Here is a 24962-nt window from a genome sequence, read left to right as displayed (position 1 = left end):
TAAAACCTACTAAAGTGCTATTGCCCAAATTAGTTGAAATTGCAATGGGAAGCTGGTCTATACAAGTCAAGAGAACAGGAGTGAAAACAACATATGCACCTGAGCCTCTGCTTTTGAAAATTGGGGAGATGGAGGAAGTGGTATATCAACTTCCTGAAACTGCAAGCAGCATATGCGGTAGATCTGCTGCCTTAGCCAGTAAGTTTGGACTAAAATAAACAATAGCTCTGCTGTCTAGGGCTTCACATTGGAGTTGAGTAACTTTTCATTTTCCGTTCATGCTTTTCCCAGGTAGGTTCAAATTATGTGACAAGTAATTGAGTGGGAATGGTATAAAGCAAAAAGGCCAGGATTTAACATTTTCAAAAATAAATGTGTGGTAGAAGGAATGAGAAACGTGTTCTACATTTAGAAGAATCATAGAAGGTCAGGTCAGTTTGGGTATTCCAGGCTGGTTCAACTGTCTGTAAAACCTATGGCTCTCTATCAAATTTGTGTGTTTAAATGGCTCCTATAGTCCGAGTTCATAAGTCATAACTAATCATAGTGTGCTTGGTTTGACCAGGTTAACATTCACATCCTCTTTAGATCGATTTCTGGATGCTAGTGCATTCTTTCTCCTTGATGTCTTAATTCTTCGGAAGGAGGGCTTCGGTCAGGGTTTCTTTGGGGAAGTGGTCTTTCAAAGCCAAGATATCAATGCACAAACATTTTTTGATGGAGTTGATTGAGGACTATATTTTCCTGTTTAATTTGTAGGCAGATGTTTCTGAATTTGTTTTTCCCTTTCCTAATGTTTACGCAGAATTCATAACGTTTGTCGGACACACAAATTTCCCAAATCATGGGGCGGTGATTGCGTGTTATAGTCAAGAGTAACAATCAAGGGAAATGTAGGTGGAAATGGTCAACAACACTGCTGCATATTAGGCGAATTCTAAGTCTTTCTAATTATCCAGTACAAAAAAACCCTAGGCTCCTGGAAACGCGTCTTTGAGCTTTGGGTGCCCAAGGGAGTTTCTGGATCAGTGGAGTTTTGTGTAGAATATTGCAAACTTAATATGAATATGGAGTTGTTTGTTGCCTAATGGTCTTTCCAAAAAGTATTCTCTCACTTAGGTGTTTCTTAGAAGCTCAGCGTTCTGCTGTGTGCTCAACTTGGAACAGGCCCAACCAAGACCCCTGCATCGGAGAATCCAGGCCCATTTCGTGAAACTGGCAACATTTGAAGCTAAACAATAAAAATTGTCCTTTGGGGATTTTAGCTAGATGTAGCATATCATAAAAGCAAATAGATGCTGTGCGTCAATTACACAGCTAGATTACTTACCCAAGTAGCTATTGTCTGCAATCTTGTTTTAGGCCCCAAAGGTGCTTAGGGAATGCAGCTGTAAATGCCAGTTATGGGCTGGGGGTCAGATGCTCTGTTCTGAGCTGTCATTTGTTGTCATTATTTGTGCTGAGGCACCCGATTTAAGAATTTTAAATTCTAGGAAGCCGGACACTGGGTGTAAATGTTTCCTTTAGAACATGTTTAGTCTATTGGGATGCACCACTTGTTCTCTGTACCCTCTGGATTCGTAGCTGTGGCACCCATCAACATTCTAATGTTCAGTAGATTTTGAATGTGCAAAGACAGTGCTAAATGGGTTCTTGTGTTGTCCCTGGTTCCTCCGGTAAGAAATGTGTAGCAATTCATTGTTTACACTCAGGAGCACCTAGAGGTATGCTTTAAATAGTGTTTCATTCAAACAAAATAATTTTATTTTAAAACAAAATCTTAATTTGGCATCAAGCCTCATTAAAGTGGCCTGGCAGTCGGTAAATAAAAATGTGCCTTATGGTACTTGCTTCTGGGAAGTGATGCGCACAAATAGCGGTGGATGACTTTTATTAATCAATACCCTTCTCCCCACTGACTTGTTGCATGACTGTCAGTGCTGTGTATTCATTTATAAGAAAGGGCTCTGATCTATCAATGTGTGTGTGTGTGTCTCAGTACTTCATGGCACTTCTAGACTGCGTCCCGAGTTAAAAAAAAAATCCCCTTGAAAACGTTAATCAACAAAAATGTCCTCTGTGTGCGTACCACGCTCTTGCTTGGTAGAAGCGGCAGTATGATGTAGTCATCCATATCCGTCGCCCAGCTGCATGCAGCAGTTTACAGGGGTGGCCTGACTGATTTGAGACACTGAGAACACACTGTTGCACATCGTGAAGGGGGGGGGACTATTGCCTGCTCCGTATGAGGCTCACAGCAGCATAGCCCTTCCTTTTGGACTAGAAGCGAGTGGTGTGATACAGGAAGCAGTTCATTAGTGGGCTTAGATAGATGAGGTTAATGCCCTTAGAAGAAGAAGGACCCCTAACTAGATTCCTGCCTCTTCCCAATGCAGAAATGGCAGGAAATCTAGACTACGCTGTCTTTCCCTGACCAAGGCTCCAAATAGCAGCTGTTTTGATGTCCTTTTTATGTAGCACCAGAAGAGTGTCCCAATTTCGGCAATCAAAATGAGAGCATTCTACATTTAATTTTTAAGCACTATAAACAAATTCCTAATCTAAGGGAAATATGTATTCCAAGTATTGAAGGGGAAAATTAGAGATACCAAATTGGAGCATGCTCCTGAAAGTGCTGCAGTGCAACATTTCCTTCTCCGTCTCCATACATAAAACAAGTTTACATAGTGCATGTGGCCTGCTACTGTAAAGAACCTCTGCTGATATGAAATCAACTGACACAGTAATGTAGTGTGCAAAAGATACACAAATGATGGACGGAATGCCGAACAAATCAAACATTCACCCCAATCAAGAGATCTGAGTTAAAATCCATCTTCTTTTGCTCACCATGCCACCCAAATGTGGACCCACCCAAATGCAAATCAGCCTGACCCTGTGCCTCATGGGAACAGTCCAGCCCAAACTGTCAAGCCAGGTCCTCCCTTGGCCAGAAAACAAGCATCCTGGGGCCGGTTTCGGGGTATCGCCCCATATCAGCCACGCTAGCTTGACTCCAGTGACGTCGTGAGCTTGAGACCCACGTCTGGGCTTACCTGACACACTTCGGGCGAGAAAGCAAAAGACACGCAAATGATGGACGGAATGCGGAACAAATCAAACATTCACCCCCAGTCAAGAGATCTTGGTTAAATCCATCGTTCTTGTGCTCACCATGCCACCCCGTTAGACCGAGCCATATGCAAATTAGTCTTGACCCTGCTCCTCATGGGAACAGTCCAGCCTGAACTGCTAAGCCAGGTCCTCCCTGGACCAGTAATGTAGTGTGGGGTGTAGCTATAAGCATGTATATTTCAAAATGTGCCCTGAAATCCACAGTGGGTAACAAACATTTCAGTGACCCCACCATAGAGGGTTGCATGTCCTCTTCTAAGGTTGCAGCCCTTCTCCTGGCACGAGTTGGCTTAGTTGCTGGCACATCCTCTGCTGAACTCTGCCAGCAACCTGGCATATAAAGGCATAATATGAAGGGATTGGGCGCAGTGAGAGTAAAGATAAGTTAATCTACTCTCGGGAACAGAGTGCCCTGACCGTGCTGCAGGCCAACAACTGCTTTCACCGCAAAGCTGCGCGAGTGACACTGGGTCTTGAGCAGTGAGAGGAAGGGTGTTGTTCTTTGCCCACCTGTCCTGCATCTTCCACCGCTCCCATACAGCACTAATAGTTCAACAGGGATGTTGTTAGTCTGGAATAGGGGCAGATAGTTTGTCATTGAATGGCATTTAGCAATTTTTTTTAAAGCGTTAACGAAAAATAAACATACCAGTTCCACCTCGCAAAATTGACATATGAAACATTTGAATCCACCGATGTCCCAGGACATCGCTCTATTATGTCAGTACACATGGGGTGCACACCAACAGATCACAATCTGATGTGACCCACACTTTTCCAAGTGCTGAATCGATAGCAATAATTTCCCCTCAACCGGAGTGCTCGGCTACCCTAAATAGGGTGGACAGTGTACAGTCCTTTCGCCCACGGCTCCCACCGTTGGGCCACTGGAGAAAGTATTCCATTGAATGAGCCGTTGGGGTCTCCGTCGAGGGATTACTTAAAATCTGCCCAACGTGGCATCAGTTGACAAAGTAGCCAGTCCGCCAAACGAAATCAGGCCTTTAAGTTGTTTTCTGGTAACTTCACAGATTTAGGTTGTGGTCTGGATTCGCCTGTTTCTCTCTATGCATGATGTTGGGCATTTATCAAATGTGTTTTTTTTCCAGTTAATCTTTCCAATTTGTAAAATTGGTCTGCTCAAGCAGTTTTGTACACACGTTGCTCAGTGATAGTTGTCATTTCATGACGTCATCTACTTTGGAAACGTCTACATAAACATATTTCCGAAGGTATTTATTAAAAATGCTCTCTTACAAAAAGAAGTGCAGAAAAGTCCCCTTTCGGCATCATGTGGGTCATTGTGATTATTCCTTGTATAGAAATTTGCAGTCCGATATAACTTTGTAAAACATGTGTGTCCGTTTGCGAATGCTAAGCTAGTTCATTATATGTTCTGTTAGCAGAAACCATGCCGACCTAACTTAACTGTTGCTGTTTATTCTTTCTCTCCCTGTAGTCCCCGGCTGATCGATCTCGGAAAATTCACGCCGGCGATGAGGTGATTCAAGTCAACCGTCAGACCGTGGTAAGTAACAAACAGGTTTCCCCCCGGGGCCTAGCGTTTTCCTTGGAGGCGCCACGAGGCACGGAGGCCTGGGAGCTGGAGAGATGCTTCCAAAACATCTCGCGCTCATTTACCCAGCGCGCGCACACCTCGCTCGCGGCCAGTCCCGGGGGTGGAATGCGTGCTCCCAGACCCGCCTTATCGAAGATGTGATTAATGCAGCGTCTACCAGGGGTCAAGTGTCAAGCACGCATGACTGATGAGGTACTGCGGTTTCCCTGGGAAGGAATTCGTAATCTTTATACAAAACCCCCAAAAAATCAGTGCTCAGCATGATATTAGGTTATAGTAATGTCGAGGGAGCTTTGCTTAAATTACGTCCTTCCTTCTTGGCGCTATAGCAGTGTATCCAGTTAGGGAGCCGGAAAGGAAATGGTAGGTTTATCTGGAAGAAAAAAGGTGGTCCTGGAGTTTTCCCTGGAATCGACGGTGGTGCTTGAATCTTGGGGCTGCAAGTGCCACACACCAGCTGCTTGTATAATATACCATAAATGCCCTGCCACCAGTATAGAAGACCCTAATGAACTTTGAGCCCAAAAACGCTTGAAAAACGTAGGACATATTAGGCTCATTTGTATACAGCATGATTTAGGGGTTCACTAATTTGAATTAACTGCAAGAGCAGATGAAATTCTGTCCATGCTACATGTAAGAATTACCTCGTGCAGCGACATTTTACTTCTCATCTGTAGTCATTCAGGCAGACAAGACACCTTTTCATTTCCAGATTTAATTGCCGCTTCCACTAGAACCTGTGCACAGCGTTTTCTGAAATACCACTGTCGTCTTTGTCTATAATGGTTCCATGAATTAAGTAACACGCAAGATGGCCGCAGGGGTAGAGAGCTCCGAAACCGAGCTCCGGGCTCAGCAAAATATCACCTAATCAGAGCCCCCCCCAGCGCTGCCTAGCACCAGGAACGCGACCGGAATCTGCGGCGGAATAGTGCAGCCTGTCCCGCTACAGGAAAGCAGAGTTCTGTCGCCTGATCACTCTCACGGTGATCGGCGCTCCTCTGCCCTCCAGCGACCCCAGGACACTCACCCGCAGAGCTGCCGACCGCGTCCGGATCCCCCAGCAATTGCCAGCACAGCGAAGCCTGAGCGGCATAGTCCCGACCAGCCTTGGAAGACCCTAGCTCCTGCTCCGGAGCTCAGGGATTCTCCGCCGACGCTGCCCGCCTCGCCTGTCCTCAAAATGGCGGCCTCTGAAGACCTCGCCTGACCGAGCCTTCCCCCAGAGTCGCAACTTGCATCATTTGAGGTCGTGAAAGGGCTGAGGGCGCTAAACTTCAGCCCCGACCTCCACTGGCAGGGATTAAATTCCCCAACCGGAGCACAAGGACTCCCAACGCTGCCATCCCTCCGCCTGGCTTAAAAATGGCGGCCAAAGAGGACGTCGCCTGACCGGAGCCTACTCAGTAGACACTGTGAGTACTGGCATTCTTTTGGGCACCACCAAGCTTCAGCTCTGACTACCCCACCAAACTAAGCCTGTTACCCAGAGCCCCACGTTTCCACCCACAGCCGGCCTGTGCCTGACTTTAAAATGGCGGCCAAAGAGGACGTCGCCTGACCCACACATAGATACTGGTAGATACTGGGGGCGCCAAACAGAGGGGCAACAGGGATGTCCTGCCTCATCATGCAAAGGGAGCTTCAGGGGCCCTTGCCACATCTCCAGTGTGATCTTTTTCTAGTGAATTCATAACCAGGACACCCCAGAAAAACAAAAGTAGGACTACAACAAGGAGATAAAAAAAAAAGAAAAAAAAAAAAAAAACCAACGAAGAGAGCAGTAAAGGAAGGGAAAGAGTGCCTTCCACCTAGGCAGAGGCCCTGAGTCTAACTGCCCTGCCCCCGACCATCAACTGCAATCCGTTGCGCAGAATAGCGAACCAGGAGGGCTTGCAATGCCCCACATGACTTCTAACCACGGGTCCTACTGAAATGCACCTTCAATCTGTCGCCTGCCCTCCGGGCCACTCTAGCGCCACACCCCTACCTAATCTGGCTCCCCTCCCACCACACCCACGATGGCCCGGGACCAGCCCCACCCTCCACCAGCCCCACTTGCCCACCTTAAACCTCACAGCCGAAACTCCTTCACCATCATTTTCCCCCCACTCCTCTCTACTAAGCAGCGACGCACCCTCAAGCAGAAACTCATTCGCAATCACAAAGAAACCCTAATCACGGACATCTACCACTCGGCCTCCAACGGACCGACCAAGATGGACCTAATATTCCACACTGAACGACCAGAATACTGGGTCTCCACGATTAGATCGCGGATGTTCATAGCCAAAACAACTTCCACTCTCCACAGCTGCAAACTAACCACGACTCTTCCGTTCAGATCAGCTGGCAGAGGCTACATAACCGTGACCATCTTTACCAATGGCACGGTCCTCATCCAAGCTAACAATGAGAACCTGGAAGCTTTCGACTCCATATTTCCCACACTTAGGTCAGCCCCTCCCACCCTCCCCATCCCCGCCTCTACGCCGCCTCCGACCACGACCACAACTCACAGTGAAGACCGCGATACTCCCTTCCGCAACCCCTACCCAGTCCGTCAGGCCCCCCCTCCCCCAGTAATACCTCACCCTCCATGCTCAGCCACCCAACATCCGCAGGACACTCAATCCCCCTCCTCCTCCCCCTCCTCCAACCTCCTCACCTCCCTTAACACCAAGCTACGACAGCCTCCTACAGCAATCACCCCCACGCCAGCAGGCTGCCTTCAGACAACGAGCCACTTCCCCTCAAGTCTCCCTACATCCCTCAATCCACCCCTGTCCAAGCACCCCCCTGTCCTCCTCCCTTCCTCCCCCCTGTCTAAACCCCCGCCGGACCCTCCCCTGAACACCTCCCCCGTCCTTCACCCTATCTCCCAACCCACCCTGAACACCCCCCCCGTCCTTCACCCTGACCCCTATCTCCCAACCCACTCAGAACACCCCCCCGTCCTTCACCCTGACCCCTATCCCCCAACCGACCCTCTCGAACCCTAGCACTCTCGGACCCACCGCGGATGCCTACATCCCCTTCCTTGAGGCCATATCAAAACGGCTCGCAGCCCTGGAAAACCAGGTCAACACTATCACCCATGGTCTTTCAGAAATCATCTCTAACCTTGGAATAGTCTGTAATCCCCACAAACTCTCCCCCCGGACCTCCCCCCACGTCAAAACGTCCTCCATTTCCTCTCCCACTCCAGTGGGCTCAAATCACCCGACCGCCAGGCCCCTTAGATCAAAAACTCCTATGTCAGACAGGGAAGCAGCCTTACTTGCCGCCACTTATGACTCCTCCCCTGCGGAGTCACCCAAATCTAAAATTCAAGTCATCACAGGTCACCGGAAAGACCGACCCATCGTCAATACACAGAGATTACCAGTCCTCACCGCTATACCTAGAGAGACTAAAGAGGGAGCCACCAGTAATCAGGAGAAATTCACCAATTGCCTCCTAATCAACTGCAGATCGGATTCTCTACACGCAACGGACCTAGCCGAAGCCATCCTCACACATGACATTGACGTTGCGTTCCTCACGGAGACTTGGCTTAATAAGACATCCCCTCCCTGCCTAGACATGCTGGTTCCACCTGGCTTCTCCCTCATCTCCAAAGATAGGATTGAACAACGAGGAGGTGGGGTCGCTATCATCCACAAGGACAGCTGGAGCATCACAGAAACCGCCTCCTTCGAGTATGACTCCTTTGAATGCCTATCCACTGTCATCAAGACAAAAGACAATGACTCTCTACTGTGCCACCTACTCTATCACCCCCCGGGCAGAAATAAAGAGTTCGGAGACCAACTATCAAACCTGATTGCACAAGACTCACTGGGCGACTCCAAAAACTTAATTCTTGGCGACCTGAACATCCGGTGGAATGAGACCCACAACCCTCTAATCAAATCGCTATCTAGCCTCCTTGACGAGAACAACCTCACCCAACATTGTACTGAGGAGACTCACTACAAAGGAGCCACACTGGACGCCATCATTGCCCAAAAGAATTCTATCACGGTCAACCACATACTACCAGTTGACTGGTCAGATCACCACATGATCTTATTCCACATCAATCACCCCATCATCTCGCTTAAACCTCCGCAAGTCCCGCCTAAATGGTCGAGAAACCTCTCCCAAGTACCCCAAGACATCTTGGAAGGTCAACTAAGCGCTCTTCTTTCAAATAACACTATGCACCTCTCGACCAACGACCTCGTCGACCACTATAACTCGGGGGTAGTCGCCATACTTGACAATCTAGCTCCTCTAAAGCTCAAAAGAAACCGAACCACTCCATCCAGAACCTGGTTCACTGCGGACCTCAACGCAGAAAGAAGAAACCTAAGAACCAAAGAAAGAAAGTGGAGAAACAACCCAACCGCCATTCTCCGCCTTCAACTAAAATCAGCCCGTAGGAAGTACAACAACCATATCAAAAACAAGAAATCCAGCTTCTTCCGCGAGGCATTGGTCAAATCCAAAAACAGACCCAAAGAACTCTACAACATAATCGGACAACAAACAACAAAGCCCCTGCCCTCAACCCTACAGGCTTCCAAAGAACTCTGTGACAACTTTGCCAACTTCTTCATCGATAAAGTCCAAAAAATCGAACTATCTCTAGACATCAACAACCCACACCTCCAGAAGAGCTACTCGACCTCCCCAGTGGCACTCCCATCCGACTCCTTTCCCTCCCCCTGGCTAAGCTTTCGCCCCGTCCAGGAAACTGAGATAATCGCGCTGATCTCGACCGCCAAACCTTCAGCACACATCTCAGACCCCATCCCCCCATCTTTAATCAAACAAATGAAGCTTACCTTAGCGCCCATCTGGGGAAGAATCATAAACAGCTCCTTACAAAGCGGTGTGGTCCCCGATTGTCTAAAAATGGGACAAGTCACTCCTCTCCTGAAAAAACCCGGTCTCGACTCAACTGACTTGAACAATTTCAGACCAATATCTAACCTCCCTTTACTCTCAAACACTTGAACGCTGTGTACTCCTGCAACTGACGCAACACCTGGACAACATCAATCTCCTGGACCCCCTCCAATCTGGCTTCAGACAAGGCCGCAGCACTGAAACTGCGATGTTGAACATCATAGACGACATCCATGGATCTCTTGACGCTGACAAGTGCTGCCTCCTCATACTCCTTGATCTCTCAGCAGCGTTCGACACGGTGGACCACAAGCTCCTCATCATGACTCTTCAAGAAAGAGCCGGCCTTGGCGAGGTAGTTCTCAAGTGGTTTTCCTCCTTTTTACACAACCGTTCGCAACTAATAAAAATCAAGAACTTCACCTCCGATACCCAGCAAGTCAACAAGGGTGTCCCTCAAGGATCGGTGCTCTCCCCCCAGCTCTTTAACATCTACATGGAACCACTCGCTAAGTTACTCAGGAACGCCAACATCAACTTCCACCTCTACGCTGACGACACGCAGATTTACCTGGAAATCTCCTCTCTTAAAGACATCCAGAGACTCAACGATGTCCTAAATGAAGTTCAAGACTGGCTGACAAAGAATCACCTGAAACTCAACCCCGATAAGACAGAAACACTCCTCATCTCAAACAAAGAAGATAACCCTCAAATCACCGAGTGGCTAAAGTCGATCGATGCTCTCAAGGGTAACCTCACGCTAGCCGACTCCGTTAAATCCCTGGGCTTCACCTTAGACCCTAAACTAACCCTGTCAAATCACATTAAGAACTCGGCGAAAAGCGCTTTCTTCAACCTCAGACTTTTGAACAAAATTAAACCTTACATTCCCAACAAGGACCTCAAACTAGCCACGCAATCTCTAGTTCTATCAAGACTGGACTATGGGAACTCAATCCTAACAGGCATCCCCAAATCCCACCTGGCTCCACTAAAAACAACACTTCACGCGGCAGCAAGAATGATCACAGGCTGCAAAAAATATGATCACATCTCCCCGGCTCTCAAAGAACTCGAATGGCTCCCTGTGGAAATGCGAAGTACCTTCAGAACGGCCTGCCTTACCCACAAGGCCCTCCACACCGGCAAACCGGAATACCTGGCTAACAAGCTCAAAAAAGCAGGCCAAGCCAGAAACTTGAGAAGCTCTAATTCCCTGCTGCTCATCCTACCAAAAACCAGAAGGAAGAGAACTGCGGATTGCTCTTTCTCAGGAAATGCCCCCAAAATATGGAACGCCATCCCCCCGCACATCAGAACTCTACCGTCCTATGCAGAATTCAAGAGCCAACTTAAATCCTTGTGCCTGATCCGCTCCCTTGGTTATGGATAACTTGGAGCTGCAAACGTCTCAGAATCCATGCGTTATTGTTGATTCCAGTACTGAGAAGCCCTGCTGTCCGAACTTTTCTTCTTTCCAAATTGTCTGTCGCCGATTGCTTTTATTGGGTTTGTTTCATGTTGTTCTCTTTTTCATGCCCACTACTGTGAAGCGCTCTGATACCTTCGGGTCTTGTTAGCGCTATAGAAAACTTCTAAATAAATAAAAAAAATAAAATGAATTGATTTTATCAGGGTCTGTAATGATTCTGATCTTTGTTGGCTGTAAATCCCAGAAAATGCAACATTTGCTCTCTTAGAAGGGCATCTTTGATAATTGTGTAGAGAATGCCCTCTCACCCATCGTAGATGCATGGAAATGCATGTTTTTCCTTCTTTCTGAGGCGAGGCACGCTGTAAACTCTCTTGGAGTGGAACATCAGGCCAGTAGATTGAGCCATGAGCTGGTCATAATTTTGTTCACGAAGCAGAGGCACTTCTTGTGCTTTAGATGCATCCTTTTTTGGAATTCGTCCTCCTTCAGTTCTACTTTTTGTCATGAAGTCATTTTTCGTTGCAACAGTCTTCTGTGAAAAAAATATATATGTGTATATTTATTATCGAGGAGAGGTTTCACAGGTCCATGTACTTGTTTAGGATGAGAAAGTGTGTGACGTCCACTCCCTGCCCTCTCTTTTGTCTCTGTACTTCTGTTGTTCATGGAGACAAAAAACGCTGTTTTTTTACAGATGAATCCAGGGGTTCCTATTTATTATTATTGATCCTAGTTTTTGTGCATGTTCTTTTGTCACTTGGCACACAGCATCCTTGCAACACTGTACTGTACCCACAACCCCACTTGTGGGATGTGATATTCCCCATTTGTGTGGTAAATTAAGCACTCTCCCTCCGGATTGTGTGGTCTGTTCAAGAGGCCAGATGTGGCATGCTTTGACAGCCTCTTTCATATGCCACTGTACCTTTCCGGCCCTCATTATTGACTTGTGGACTTGTCTGCCTCTGTGTCATGGACTGTTGTAGGTAGCTATGTCTCGGATCTTTAAAGGCTCTCTGATTCCTCGGTCTTTGGATGGAATTGTTGTCTGTTCTTTACATGACGCACATAGTCAATGCTCTCTTAGAGGGCGCTTTTCATCTTTCTTGATGCTTTATAGAGAGTCATCTTCTTGCCTGTGGAGTTATGAATATCCATCTTTATGTACTTATGATTGTCTGCTGACATTCTTCATTGTTCATTGCGGTAGAAAGTCTGAGGGGCAAAAGGTTCTCTCAGGAGTGTTCTAGAGGGTGAGAGGTTCTGTTTGGTTCAGGGACAATTTTGGTCTCTTTTACATAAGGAAGGTTATGGCTTGCAAATGGGAAATTGGCCTAGGCCTCTTTTCAGTTTGCTATCTATCTAAGCATTGCTGTTTTATATACCGTAGACTCCCGTCTCGACGACGGGGAATGATTCAGGCATGTGAATCTATGAAAGCTTCCAATACTGGAGAACTACAGTTACAGGTAAGTAACTTGTTTTTTTCTGGTGGATGGTACATCTTTCAGCTGATTCCTCAAATTATGAAAGGCATCAGACTCCTTATGGACACTTATTTCACCCAGGAGTAGCCCTCCAACGCCATTAGATGGCACCACACGCTCCAGTCATGCCGTCATCCACCCGGAAATGATAACATTATATATTACTAGCTTAATGGTGCCATTTCTTTATTAATATCTCATTGTTTCAAGTGTGAAGCTGTTATGTGTTTTACTGACAAAATTCATCAGCGAATCCGACCGTGACTAGGCCAGATATCACCGTCTACGTTCCCAAGGTTTAAACCCCGTAAATTGTCCGAAGGAAGGTCTTCTTCCTTTACATTTCTTCTGGAGACTTACCTGTTTTCATCAGGAGTGTTAAGTTTAAGTGCTCCCCTCTGTATGTTGAGCAACGGAGTCTCCTATCTAAAGCCAAAGTTCTTTAGAAAAGCTTGTTATTAAAAAAAAATTAGCTACCAGGGTACCAAAAAGAGTCCGTCTGAAAGGTCCGTTGGTTTCTTGGGCAAGAAGGTATACATCAAAGCATGGGATATTAGTTTTGGACTAATATTTCCTACATTAAAATGTCTTGTCGACCTCTGTGTTGTTCTTTGTCATGTCGGCCGGTTATTGTACTTTCTGTGGCTCCTTCTTTTTTTTCTTTAGGTTCATTAGATCTCATATGTGCTCTCACGCTTTATCCACAGATGTGTAATGCTAGATCTTCCAGCAGTCTGGTTTATGCTGGAGAAAGCCCTATAAATCAATACCATTGATAGATTTTTAAAGCATGGTGCCACATTGACCGATCTAATGGCTTTGCTGACAAGGACTCCATGTTTTCTCTTCCATAGGTTGGTTGGCAGCTGAAGAATCTTGTGGGGAAGCTGCGAGAGAATACTTCTGAAGTGAAACTCATTCTGAAAAAACGACCCACTGGCTTGTCAAACTTTACTCCTGCGCCTCTAAAGAACCTGCGCTGGAAACCCCCTCTTGTACAGGTACTGCCAAAATGTTGCTGTGCAGAATGTATTTGGGGATTGCATTTCCGTACAGTATAATTTCGCACATCTAGCCAAAATGATTCATTTGCGTAATATTTTATCCAAGACGCTTTAGTCTTTAGACCACATTCATTTAGATGAATGTGGTTGTCCTGTAACTGATTTTACATTGGGTGGTTTTTGAAAACTTTTAGAGTTTTATCTTGCAGTTTACCAGATTGCTTGCCTCACCCTTTTCCTGCAAGAAGTGGTTTGGAGACTAGGGTCTCCTTGATGGTCCAATATCTTTGGTATTAGTGTTTGAGATGTAAGTGGGATGTCGCTCTAGTAGCATAATGTGGCTATCTAGTAGAAAGCTTAATATTTTTTTTATGCTGTATTATCATATCACATTGCACTCTTAACTAGTGCACACCATAATTTACTAAGAAATTGAGCTGTCTTTTTTCTGTCACTTATATTTTGTGTTTCTGTCTCCCGAAGCTTTAGCCCTTTAAAGTTGCAGTATTTGTCCGTTTCTAGAGTTTTCAACAGGTCAAGCAATACAACATTTGAGAATGTTATTTAAGACAACTTTTTACACAGAAGAAAAATCGCCTTTCTGTTAGCCTTTTAGATTGTATTTTCCACTTTGTTTTCTGATGTTACTTGTTTTACCTGATGATGTTCCTTCTCTTACAGACAAGTCCTTCGTCGACCTCGACTCATTCGCCAGAAAGTACCCTGGACTCCTCCCTCAAGAAATCGAAGCCAGCCATTTTGGACCTGTACATTCCCCCGCCACCCGCTGTGCCGTATTCGCCACGGTATGCAAATCCACTTAACAGCATTGCACAAATCCTCTTTTCTGCATCGGACTCTGAGCTCCGATCACATATTCTGCTCACTGGGGATTAGTCTGGATTTGTTTCTTGCTAAACCCTTTGGGAGTCACTTGATCTGCTGTTTCTCCTAACACCATTTGTTGGTCATGTCCCAAGTAGCGTTGTTAATTAATTAGCAGAAAGCAATATGGTGAAAGCAAACATTGAAATATTTTTGCTCCTATATATTGGCTTATGCTTATTGTTTGTTGGCGTAGGAGGGTATACCGAAGGGCAAAGCCAGGGGATCTAAAATAAAAGCCCCCCCCCCCCTCTACATTCCGGAAGTATCCAGAAAATTGGCCTTTCTGATTGAGCATGGGTGCACAAATGCTATATATTCATAATACCCACTATCAATGTAAACAATTAATATTTAGATTCACTATATAGCAGGTGTTTCATGGGGTTATCTTGAAAATCTGGCATGGAATGGGCCCTTGTCGGCCAGGGTTGGACACACATTTTTGATAGAACTTTGACCAACAGTGTTGTGTTCTACAGCTTGTAGATCTTAGGTACATTTTGTGATTTTCATTTATTCAGTATATGTCTGTGAAGATCAAGAAAACGCTGGTTGGAGCGTGTTTTTATGTTTAGCAATAGTGATCCATGAAGTAAGTGGAAGATAAGTTATCAGTCTGTTATTATACATGTAACTGCACAATCAAACATTGCGTTTTACTACTAAATTATAATCTAGCACATGTCCAGAATTATGGGGTAAAAAGCAAAAGCGAATTTTTGAGCCTGCATTATTGTCGCTTCAGGGTACAAACCATAGCGCTGTGTGCCAAGTAAACACCACAAGTAACACAACAGTTAACAGCACGAGAAACTTCAAACCTTTTTTTCATAGTTCATTCTGATGCATACTTCTGTACTTTGTATGTTAAATTATTATTGAGGGCATTTTCTTAATTTGGCCCACACCAGAGGGGAAAAAGGTAATGTAGCAGGACCCATTGCACTGCCACCAGTGACATTTTTAATATTTTCCTTTATTCTGGGTGACTGGATCTAGGAGTTCCTCCGTACTGTAGAGTGTTCTCTTCTTGGAAACGGAGTGGCAAAATCTATCTGCTCCTTTAGCCACAGTACACAATAGCCTTTTAGTTTACACAAAATGCGAATGCATGATTTTTCGAGGTTAACTGAATTAACTCTAATGGATTTTGTTGACAGATGTAACTCACTGTCGGAAGTGAATTGGAAACCACAGAGTTCAGTTCACACAATATGCTGAAAAAACCATAACCAAGTATAGGAATTGCTTCTAATACTTTTAAGCTTCAGTGTTGACTTCCATGGTCGTCTTCTTTAGTTATTCTTGTTCTATTAAGGTCTGTTTCTCATTTGACCATTTTCTTGTTTCCTGGAACATTTTCAGAAATTTAGCAGCAACTAAAGTCACTGAGAAAAGCAGAAATTGGTACAAGTAGGTTTGAAATAATCATAAACACTGATAATCATCAGAGGCAGCATTTCATTCATCATTTTTGTTTAGCGCGTCATTAGTCAGAGACCAACTATGTGCGAGGTGACCCAACGCCGAAAAATGTCAAACCAGCCTGAATTCCTGTGTCAGGTTTTTCTGAACAGAAATAGGTTTCTAAGAGTTTGCCCTCGGGTGTGGTGCAGAGTCCTTTGGGGGACAGTGTTTTAGCCAGTTACATGACCCAAATTTGGGCATCTTCCGACCGCCTGTCACCAGGATTACTTGCGTAGAAAACCGAAAAAGTAATGGCTGGAAAAATAAATATTAATCCTAACTAAAAAAAAAAAGTCATCCCACCTTCCTATTCCGATACCACTATTGTAGATAATTTCTTAAAATCCATGTTATTTCTTAATAAGAAAAAATCTTGACTCCCTTCCTTTTTGTACTACTTTGTACATTAAGGTAAAATCTGTTCAATTCACTCCACCAACTTGGAATGTAAATACAGGTCTGGTTTCTAAAAGGAATCTCCTTCCTTTATTCACCAGTCCTTTCTGAAATCTTCAGCAGATCTGTAGCCCTCACCTTAACCAGATATATACCTGAGGGCTATCCTGTCTGATGACATAAATATGATTTGTGGTGCCTACAGTAAGGCATAGCTAGCAGACAAAAGCAGGTCGTGTGAGCCAGGTACACATTATTAATAAAGCCTTGTTTGTAGAATTATGTAGTAGAGAAATGTGACATGAAACCAAAGAGGGGTACATGGTTTACAGCACAGGTCAGGTGAAGAGAAGCATAATGCAAATCTGTGTATGTTTGAGGAAAGTAAATTGAGAGGGATAAAGGTAGTAATGTTGGTTCCTAAAGAAAATAAATGTACAGTTCACGAGGTGCGCATCTTTTCTGTGGTAAGTGGACCCCTTAAAGCAGAGGTCGCAATACGAGAATGGGACCTCTGGGTAGCACGCAGGAGCAATGTTAAAAAAATTGTAATATTTATTCAGCTTAAGGTGCATTAATGCATGGAAATATTGCGACCAGAGTGGTGACTACTTCTCCGAAGACATCCAACCGACTGAAGGGAGCAGTGGTACTGAGGAAGTAAAGTGGCTAAAGGTGGACACCTTTGATGCTTCCATTTGTGCTGGTGGTTGTAGTTGGTGAGCACAGGCACTCATTTTTAGAGACCGGAACTTATTATTGTTTTTAGTACTTTTTTGACCCGGACCAAGAGAGAGGAAGACAAAGATATCAAACGGTGACAGAGGGAGAAACTGATGACAAATAACTTGCAAGAGTCTTGCAAGAGTCTGATTAAGAGACAGGAAGTGTAGGCTGATGAAAGAAAAAGGCATGAGGTGCAATCAAGACTTTTTTTTCATTTCCGAACAGAACCCCCGTATCGGCAGATTTGGCGCGCCTTGGAGGAACGAATGTCACACTACATTTAAAAAGGCGGTGGATGATCAGGAGAAAGTGGGATACCGAACAGGCTCCCAGATTTTAACAATATTAACCCCACAAGGGAATTTTCAAGAAGGACCGGAATTTTATGCAAATGGTTGGACATGAGAACCAATACTAGCTGTCAGAACTGAAGGGGTGAAAATTGATAAAAGAATCATCAGTACCATAGACTACGGAAAGTGGGAATTTTATGAAGTCCATTTTAAATTTAAAAAACCTGAGACCGAACGTTATATGGAGGTAGAAGGAACTATTATATATATTCCTTCTTTGAAAGATTTATTCTGAGCACTAGCCAGCGGAAAAGGATATGTTGGCTGGCACAGTCAAGAATATACGGTTTTAATGTACTTGTCCTGAGGAAGGTGTTTTCAAATAAATCGGATACACTGAAACGCGTCGACATAAGGACATTAACATATATTATAATGCATTGTTTTTTAATGTAGAGTGATGTAATGATTTTGTATAAAATGTATACAGTTCAATGCTTTCTATGATTGTAACAATCACTGTAAACAAATCTCTTAACAGAAAAAAAAATTCTGAGATTGGAGTTTATTGAAACGTTGAACTGATTATGTTAATTTGTAATCATGTGGTTGTAATTGTATTTTATTGCATCAAGATTTGTTTTTTAATACTGCTGCCATCAAATGAATAATAAATGATTAATATCAATGTACGTGTTGCTAGAGATTCCAAATAGACTCCTTGGGGTTCAGAATAAATCTGATGACAGTTGTCACATAAAGATTGAAGAACATAGAAAGGGACATATTTTGTTATTATATTGCAATCAAGACTAAGACACCTTGGTTTTGGCAACCTGGCCTTTAAGTTGCTTAGCTAAACTTGGGGCCCCTGCACTTATGTTTACAAATTGTGCAAGGATGATATGAAATGCGGCAGATGCAGGTAAGAGTGGTGGGGAGTTGATATACCACGACGAGCTAAAAAATTAAATAAGACACAGTGATGGGGCAAGTGCAAGGTAAGTGGTTTCATTTTATTTCCGCTTCTCGTCTTCTGTCGATTCCCACTACTCTTACCTGCACCGGCTACAGCTGTATATGTTAAGGGTAAGTATGGGGATGAGCCTCCTCTCTTATGACATTTTAAGTTTTTGGTTCTAATGTGAAGATGCCAGTTACTTGCCTTAACCATTTATCTATGAATATGTTTTAATTTTAGGGATGAGAAGGGCAGCCTTGGCTATGGCGGAGTCAGCAAACACCGGCAAACGCCACCCAGATCAAAAGGTGCTGAGTCTCCAAATTCTTACCTAGACCAAGAAAGCCGGAGGCGGAGATTTACCATTGCGGATTCTGATCAGTTATTGGTGTATCCTGTAGAAGTCCATGCTTTGCCTGCCAAGATGCGAGATAAAACACCATCTAACAGTAAGTTGATATAACTCGAGAATATGTCTGCAACCTTTAAATTAAATTTTTCTTTGATTTTTAAACAATCTTTATTGAGCATTAAGGCATGTTACACATTACAGATGTTTCCCGAAATATAGCATCCAATACATTAACCGAAAAGGTTGACACCGTTGCATGCATTGCGTCGGTGTGCCCCCCGGCCCGCTGCGGCTGAAGTGAAAAGTAAAGCTAGAGTAGTAGTGTTGCGTAGAGTTGGATTACTAAACTTTAGGGGCCGTTCTAATCTGGGGTCAGTCGCTGCAATCAGTGGATCAGTGGGGTGGGGGCCATCAGTGTGCTCGTCAGGGTCTTCCAGATAAGAAATGAGGGTGCCCCATATATCAGGAGGTCTATTTGCTGCGGGCATCAAATCCCAGAATTCCCCCATGAGCGATTGAAAATGAGCGGCGTCGGCCAGCCAGTTTTTTAATAGCAGCACTGGTCTGCGGCCCCAATGAATTGTCACCCAGCGTCTGGCTAGTATGACAGCATGGCGGTTAGCTTGCGGTAGGTGTCTGAGACGTCTTTGACATGGCCCAAAAGGCACAGTAGGGAGTCGGGGACAATACGCTCAGAGGTGATGACACTAATTTCAGAGCACACCTCCACCCAGAACCTAGAGACATTGGGCCATAGCCATCCCAGGTGCACGAAGTCAGCACCGGGTGATGAGCAGCACGCACATCTGTCCTTCTCAAGCAGCCCTATCTTGTGGAGAGAGACAGGTGTACGGTATAGCCGGCGTAGGTATTTAAAATGAATGAACCTTAGTCGGTAATTTGGGGAAAGGCGCTAGGTTTGGCTGCAAATGAATTTCTTTCTTACGTTTTTGGAATTTCTCTTACAGTGCTTCCTTGAGAGTTTCAGCTATTTTTGGATTTGGTAGCCACTCAGAATACAAGGTGTGCCACTTAGATAGCACATTCACATACTGTTAGAAATGGGGGTCTCTAGTTGGCATGGGTTTGCACCTTTGTCCAAGTAGGGACCCTTCGTCATAGTCAGGATAAGGGAGTTACACTCCTAAAATAACCCCTGCTCGCCCCCTTGGTAGCTTAGTACGAGCAGTCAGGCTTATCTTAGAGGCAGTGTGTAAAGTATTTGCACATAGCTGACTTTAATACAGTGTAAGCACTACAAAAGGACACCACACCAGTTTATAACAAGCATTTGCAATGCAATAGGTCTCGCATTAGGAAAGTGTGAGCTATTGGTATTGTAAATGACACATTTTTTAAATATGTGTTGGCTTTGAAAATATATAAATTAATAGCATTGTTATTCACAAAGCCAATAGCTTACACTTTCCTAATGCAAGTCCTATTGGCTATGGCAATGCTTGTTGGTAGCAAGCAAGGACAGGGCTGTTGTGGTTGGGCTGAGTGCTGTAGTGGTTGGGCTGAGTGCTGTAGTGGTTGGGCTGAGTGCTGTAGTGGTTGGGCTGAGTGCTGTAGTGGTTGGGCTGAGTGCTGTAGTGGTTGGGCTGAGTGCTGTAGTGGTTGGGCTGAGTGTTGTAGTGGTTGGGCTGAGTGCTGTAGTGGTTGGGCTGAGTGCTGTAGTGGTTGGGCTGAGTGCTGTAGTGGTTGGGCTGAGTGCTGTAGTGGTTGGGCTGAGTGCTGTAGTGGTTGGGCTGAGTGCTGTAGTGGTTGGGCTGAGTGCTGTAGTGGTTGGGCTGAGTGCTGTAGTGGTTGGGCTGAGTGCTGTAGTGGTTGGGCTGAGTGCTGTAGTGGTTGGGCTGAGTGCTGTAGTGGTTGGGCTGAGTGCTGTAGTGGTTGGGCTGAGTGCTGTAGTGGTTGGGCTGAGTGCTGTAGTGGTTGGGCTGAGTGCTGTAGTGGTTGGGCTGAGTGCTGTAGTGGTTGGGCTGAGTGCTGTAGTGGTTGGGCTGAGTGCTGTTGTGGTGTATTGGAGTGATGATGTGGTGTATTGGAGTGATGATGTGGTGTATTGGAGTGATGATGTGGTGTATTGGAGTGATGATGTGGTGTATTGGAGTGATGATGTGGTGTATTGGTGTGATGATGTGGTGTATTGGAGTGATGATGTGGTGTATTGGAGTGATGATGTGGTGTATTGGAGTGATGTGGTGGTGTATTGGAGTGATGTGGTGGTGTCCCCGAGTGATGTGGTGGTGTCCCCGAGTGATGTGGTGGTGTCCCCGAGTGATGTGGTGGTGTTGAGGCGTGCAGCAGTGTGCGGCGTGCAGCAGTGTGCGGCGTGCAGCAGTGTGCGGCGTGCAGCAGTGTGCGGCGTGCAGCAGTGTGCGGCGTGCAGCAGTGTGCGGCGTGCAGCAGTGTGCGGCGTGCAGCAGTGTGAGGCGTGCAGCAGTGTGAGGTGTGAGGCGTGCAGCAGTGTGAGGTGTGAGGCGTGCAGCAGTGTGAGGTGTGAGGCGTGCAGCAGTGTGAGGTGTGAGGCGTGCAGCAGTGTGAGGCGTGCAGCAGCGTGCAGCAGTGTGCAGCAGCGTGCAGCAGTGTGCAGCATGCAGCAGTTAGTAATGCAGCAGTGTGTGGCGTGCAGCAGTGTGTGGCGTGCAGCAGTGTGTGGCGTGCAGCAGTGTGTGGCGTGCAGCAGTGTGTGGCGTGCAGCAGTGTGCAGCAGTGTTAGTAATGCAGCAGTGTGAGGCACACATACATACCCATAAACATACCCCTCTGAAATAGTCACATAAACATACCCCTCTAAAATTCTAAACATTCATTTCTTAAAATTAAAACCTGGTGGTCTTTTCCATCCATTGGAGAATGTACAAGTATCAAGTGGGAACAAAAGGAGAAAACAGCTTTTGTGAAATGAAACGCCCACGTTCCATTTCCCAATACAGACAGTTCTGTCCTCTCTGAAGGAAGCATAAAGGGGAACCAACACATAGGGAGAGTAGGGGTAAGAAGCAACGCAATAAGAACGAGCTGCCCTCTAGAGAGAGAGAGGGGGGGGGTTGTAGAACAGAGAAACAAAGTGCCTTACCACCAGGGCAGGGGGCGCAAAGAGAAGCAAATAGCAAATATGCAGGAAGAAAAGATGAAGACATAAATAAGAACACTGAAGAGCTAACAGCGGAATTGATCAAAATTGTCGCACATGCATTGTAAGGAATCCATTGTAGGAAAGTACAGAAATATCAAACTGCATAAAGTGAGTCAAGATGTGACTGACAAAGTCTCAAGCTATTCGCTGAAAAGGCTGGTAAATATAGTCATTGGATGAAGGGGATGGACCTGAATAACGCTTGTAAATCTGGCTGATCGTTGCACTGTCAGACTTAGAACACCAAATGCAGCGAAAGGAGATGGGCTAGCTTGCCCCTTGTTCACATTATTCATGGAATAAATTATTATAGTTTTTTCTCAAAATATAGTGAAGCTATATTTATTCCATCATAACTTTGTGAAATGTTTTTATGTGGGCATCACAGTAATTTTTGTGAAGTATAGGAAAAAACCTTACCAACATCTGTGAATGGATTTCCAAACCACCAACCCTTCTGATCACAGCACTACAAACAAGAAAAGCGGACATCAAAGGAAGGGTGAGAGGGACAAGCATATGGGGTGTGAGCGATAACGAAAGTTAATTGCTGTAAGAGGGGGAGCAGGAAGTGAGGCCGAGCGCGCGCTGGCGAAAGCAGTCTGCTGCTTTCAAGTCTGATGCCAGATGCCAGCTTCGCGCTTGAATGCCTCACATGCACTGGCCATAAATCGCATTCCAAAGGTCTTTGGGAGCATTTTCTGGTGCCCCTTCTAAATCTCTCGCATAGCGATCGCTTACGCGATAGCTAGGCTCGGCCTAAAAATAGCCAATATTTTTTATATACAAGACCAAAAACGAGGAGAATCCACAATACAGTACTTAAAAATCTACAGTTTTCAAAATACGCTTTAAAAACAGTTCCTTGATGTTGATTGCTCACGACGCCGCGATAGCCCCGGACGGAGCTAACAAATCCAAACCGTTCAGGCTGGTCACGGACCAGCTACGGTGTCAGGAAGACCCGCAAACAGTACCTGTTAAAGATGCAGGGCGCTGATGCCCTTGAAGTCACTCGCGTTGCAGGTCGACCTCATTTCTGTTGGGATCAGGAACGCTGGCGTCAGGTGCTGCAGTGCAAAGTGTGGTGCCCTCAGGTCACGGTGCGAGCAGCGGCTCGGTGGCGGCATCAGATGGTGTCGTTGGTGAGACCAGGTCCCGGTGCAAGGTGAAGGCGGTGATCTTCACTGTGCAAGCAGCGTCGTCGTTGCTGAAGCGCTGTTGTCCGCTGACGACTGGGAGTCGATGGTGCCGGCGTCTGCAGGCCAAGGCTGCGGTGTGGGATGAGGGCGGTGCGTCGTGTAACTTTGAGCGGTGCCCTCGATCCACGGTGCAAGCAGCGGCGTTGATTTCAGCATGGAGCGGCGGCGTCGGGGAGGCCAAGGCATCGTGAAGCAAGGCAGTGCGGTGCCCACAGGTCATGGTACGAGCAACGGCTCTGTGGCGGCGTCAGCAGGCGTAGTTGGTGAGACCAGAGTACGGTGCCCTCTGCGGTGCCTTTAGGACACGGAGTGGACAGCGGCGTCGTAGACTTCGTTGAGTTGCTTTTCTTGTGTCGCAGCACAAAACACACAGTCCCCAGTGCTGAGGGCAGAAGAGCTTGAAGTCTTTGCTGTTCCTGAGACTTCTTGAACAGGGGCAAGCTCTACCTCAAGCCCTTGGAGAAACTCACAAAAGTAGATTGCAGAAAGTTCAGTCCAGTCCTTTCACTGCACAAGACAGAAGCAGCCACTGTAGGCCAACAGAGCAAATCACACAGCAAAGTGGTAGTCCCTCCTCACAGCTTCCAGCTCTTCTTCTAGGCAGTCTTCTTGATCCACAAGAGTTCTTATGTTCAGGGGCCTTTGCCCCAGTATTTGTATCCAAAAATCGTTTGATCCTCTAGGCAAAGGGTGTCTGTGCCCAGCCAGAACCAGTTCTGCCTTCTCTGGTGTGATTTCTTGGCAGGGGGTGGAGACGGCATTGTCAGAGGCAGACTAGGCCCTTAGAGGTGCAAGGAAATCTCCTCCCTCTTCCCCATCGCAGCCCATGTCTATTCAGCCCTTTCCTGACCTACCTAGACTATCGGGAGCCACCCTTGCTTCCTAGCCATCTGTCGTCCAAAACCCAGACAGGCAGTCCACATTCCTGCAGAGGCACACGGGATGACTGATCAAGAAAATACCTACTTCCTAAAAGTGGTATTTCCAAACACAGAATGTAAAAATCACCTTTACTAAAAGATGCATTGTTAGATCCTGAGTTCAGGCATACTAAATTTTATTTTCCCACCTAGTTCCCAGGGCCAATTATATTTATTAGATGTTATAAACAAACTTCCCATTCTGTCCTATGGGGAGCAGGTAGCCTTGCAATAGTGAAAAACTAAAAGGGCTGTAATTCACTTTCAGGACATGCCACACACACCAGGGCATGTCCTACATTTCACATACACTGTACCCTGCCCAGAGGGGTACTTTGTGCCTACCTTAGGGGTGCCTGACAAAGGAAGGTTAGAGACTGGCAGTCTGTGCATGGGCCAAGTCGATATGACAGTTACAAACTGCACGCAGACTCTGCAATTGCAGGTCTGAGGTACCTTTTCCGGACTAGTCACGTAGGTGGCACAATCTGTGCTGCAGGCCCACGCGTAGCATTTGGTTCCCAGGCCCTGGCACACTCAGTGCACTTTACTAGGGGCTGACAAGAAAACCAAACCACCAATCATGGAAACACCAATCCATGACATACTTTACCACAGGAGCACTTGCACTTTACCACTGATCAGCAGTGCGAAAAGTGCGCAGAAACACTACACCAGCAAAAACAGAGTCAAAACCGGGAGGGCAGAAAGCAAAACTCAGGGAAAACACGCCAAAAGATGCCAAGTCTAACACATACTATGCTGGTTAACAACTCACTAAACCTCATTAGCAGAACTGCCAGGAATCGTAGGATATACATTTTCTTTGTAAGATGCATTCCATGTGCAACAGGAAGTAAATAGATTGGGTGCTGGGTGATATTGTAACTACTAAAGGGACTTGGGATCATTTAGTAACCCAGTGATGAATTGTGCCCTCAGTTAGCTCATCCACTGTTAGAATCAATAATCTCTTGTGATGTCCATTCAAGAACAAGTCCCTGATTTCCTCGGCTGCTGCTCCAGGGCCTGGTGGCTTAGAGCATTATTTTCTACAAAGTTTTGCTTCCAAA

At 45.8% G+C, this 24962-nt stretch overlaps 1 protein-coding gene across 1 annotated transcript in view; it reads left to right on the top strand.

Annotated features, from left to right (window-relative positions):
* Positions 1 to 24962, top strand: part of CNKSR3 (CNKSR family member 3) — a 197056-nt gene that overhangs the window by 156370 nt on the left and 15724 nt on the right. The window contains exons 8-11 of the mRNA XM_078649173.1: positions 4595 to 4663; positions 13393 to 13539; positions 14224 to 14348; positions 18514 to 18722. Coding sequence (XP_078505299.1) covers positions 4595 to 4663; positions 13393 to 13539; positions 14224 to 14348; positions 18514 to 18722 — 550 coding nt within the window. The remainder of the gene's footprint in view (positions 1 to 4594; positions 4664 to 13392; positions 13540 to 14223; positions 14349 to 18513; positions 18723 to 24962) is intronic.

This window comes from Lissotriton helveticus, chromosome 6 (assembly GCF_964261635.1).
Source record: "Lissotriton helveticus chromosome 6, aLisHel1.1, whole genome shotgun sequence".
NCBI lineage: Eukaryota > Metazoa > Chordata > Amphibia > Caudata > Salamandridae > Lissotriton > Lissotriton helveticus.
This window is presented reverse-complemented; position numbering and strand designations above follow the sequence as displayed.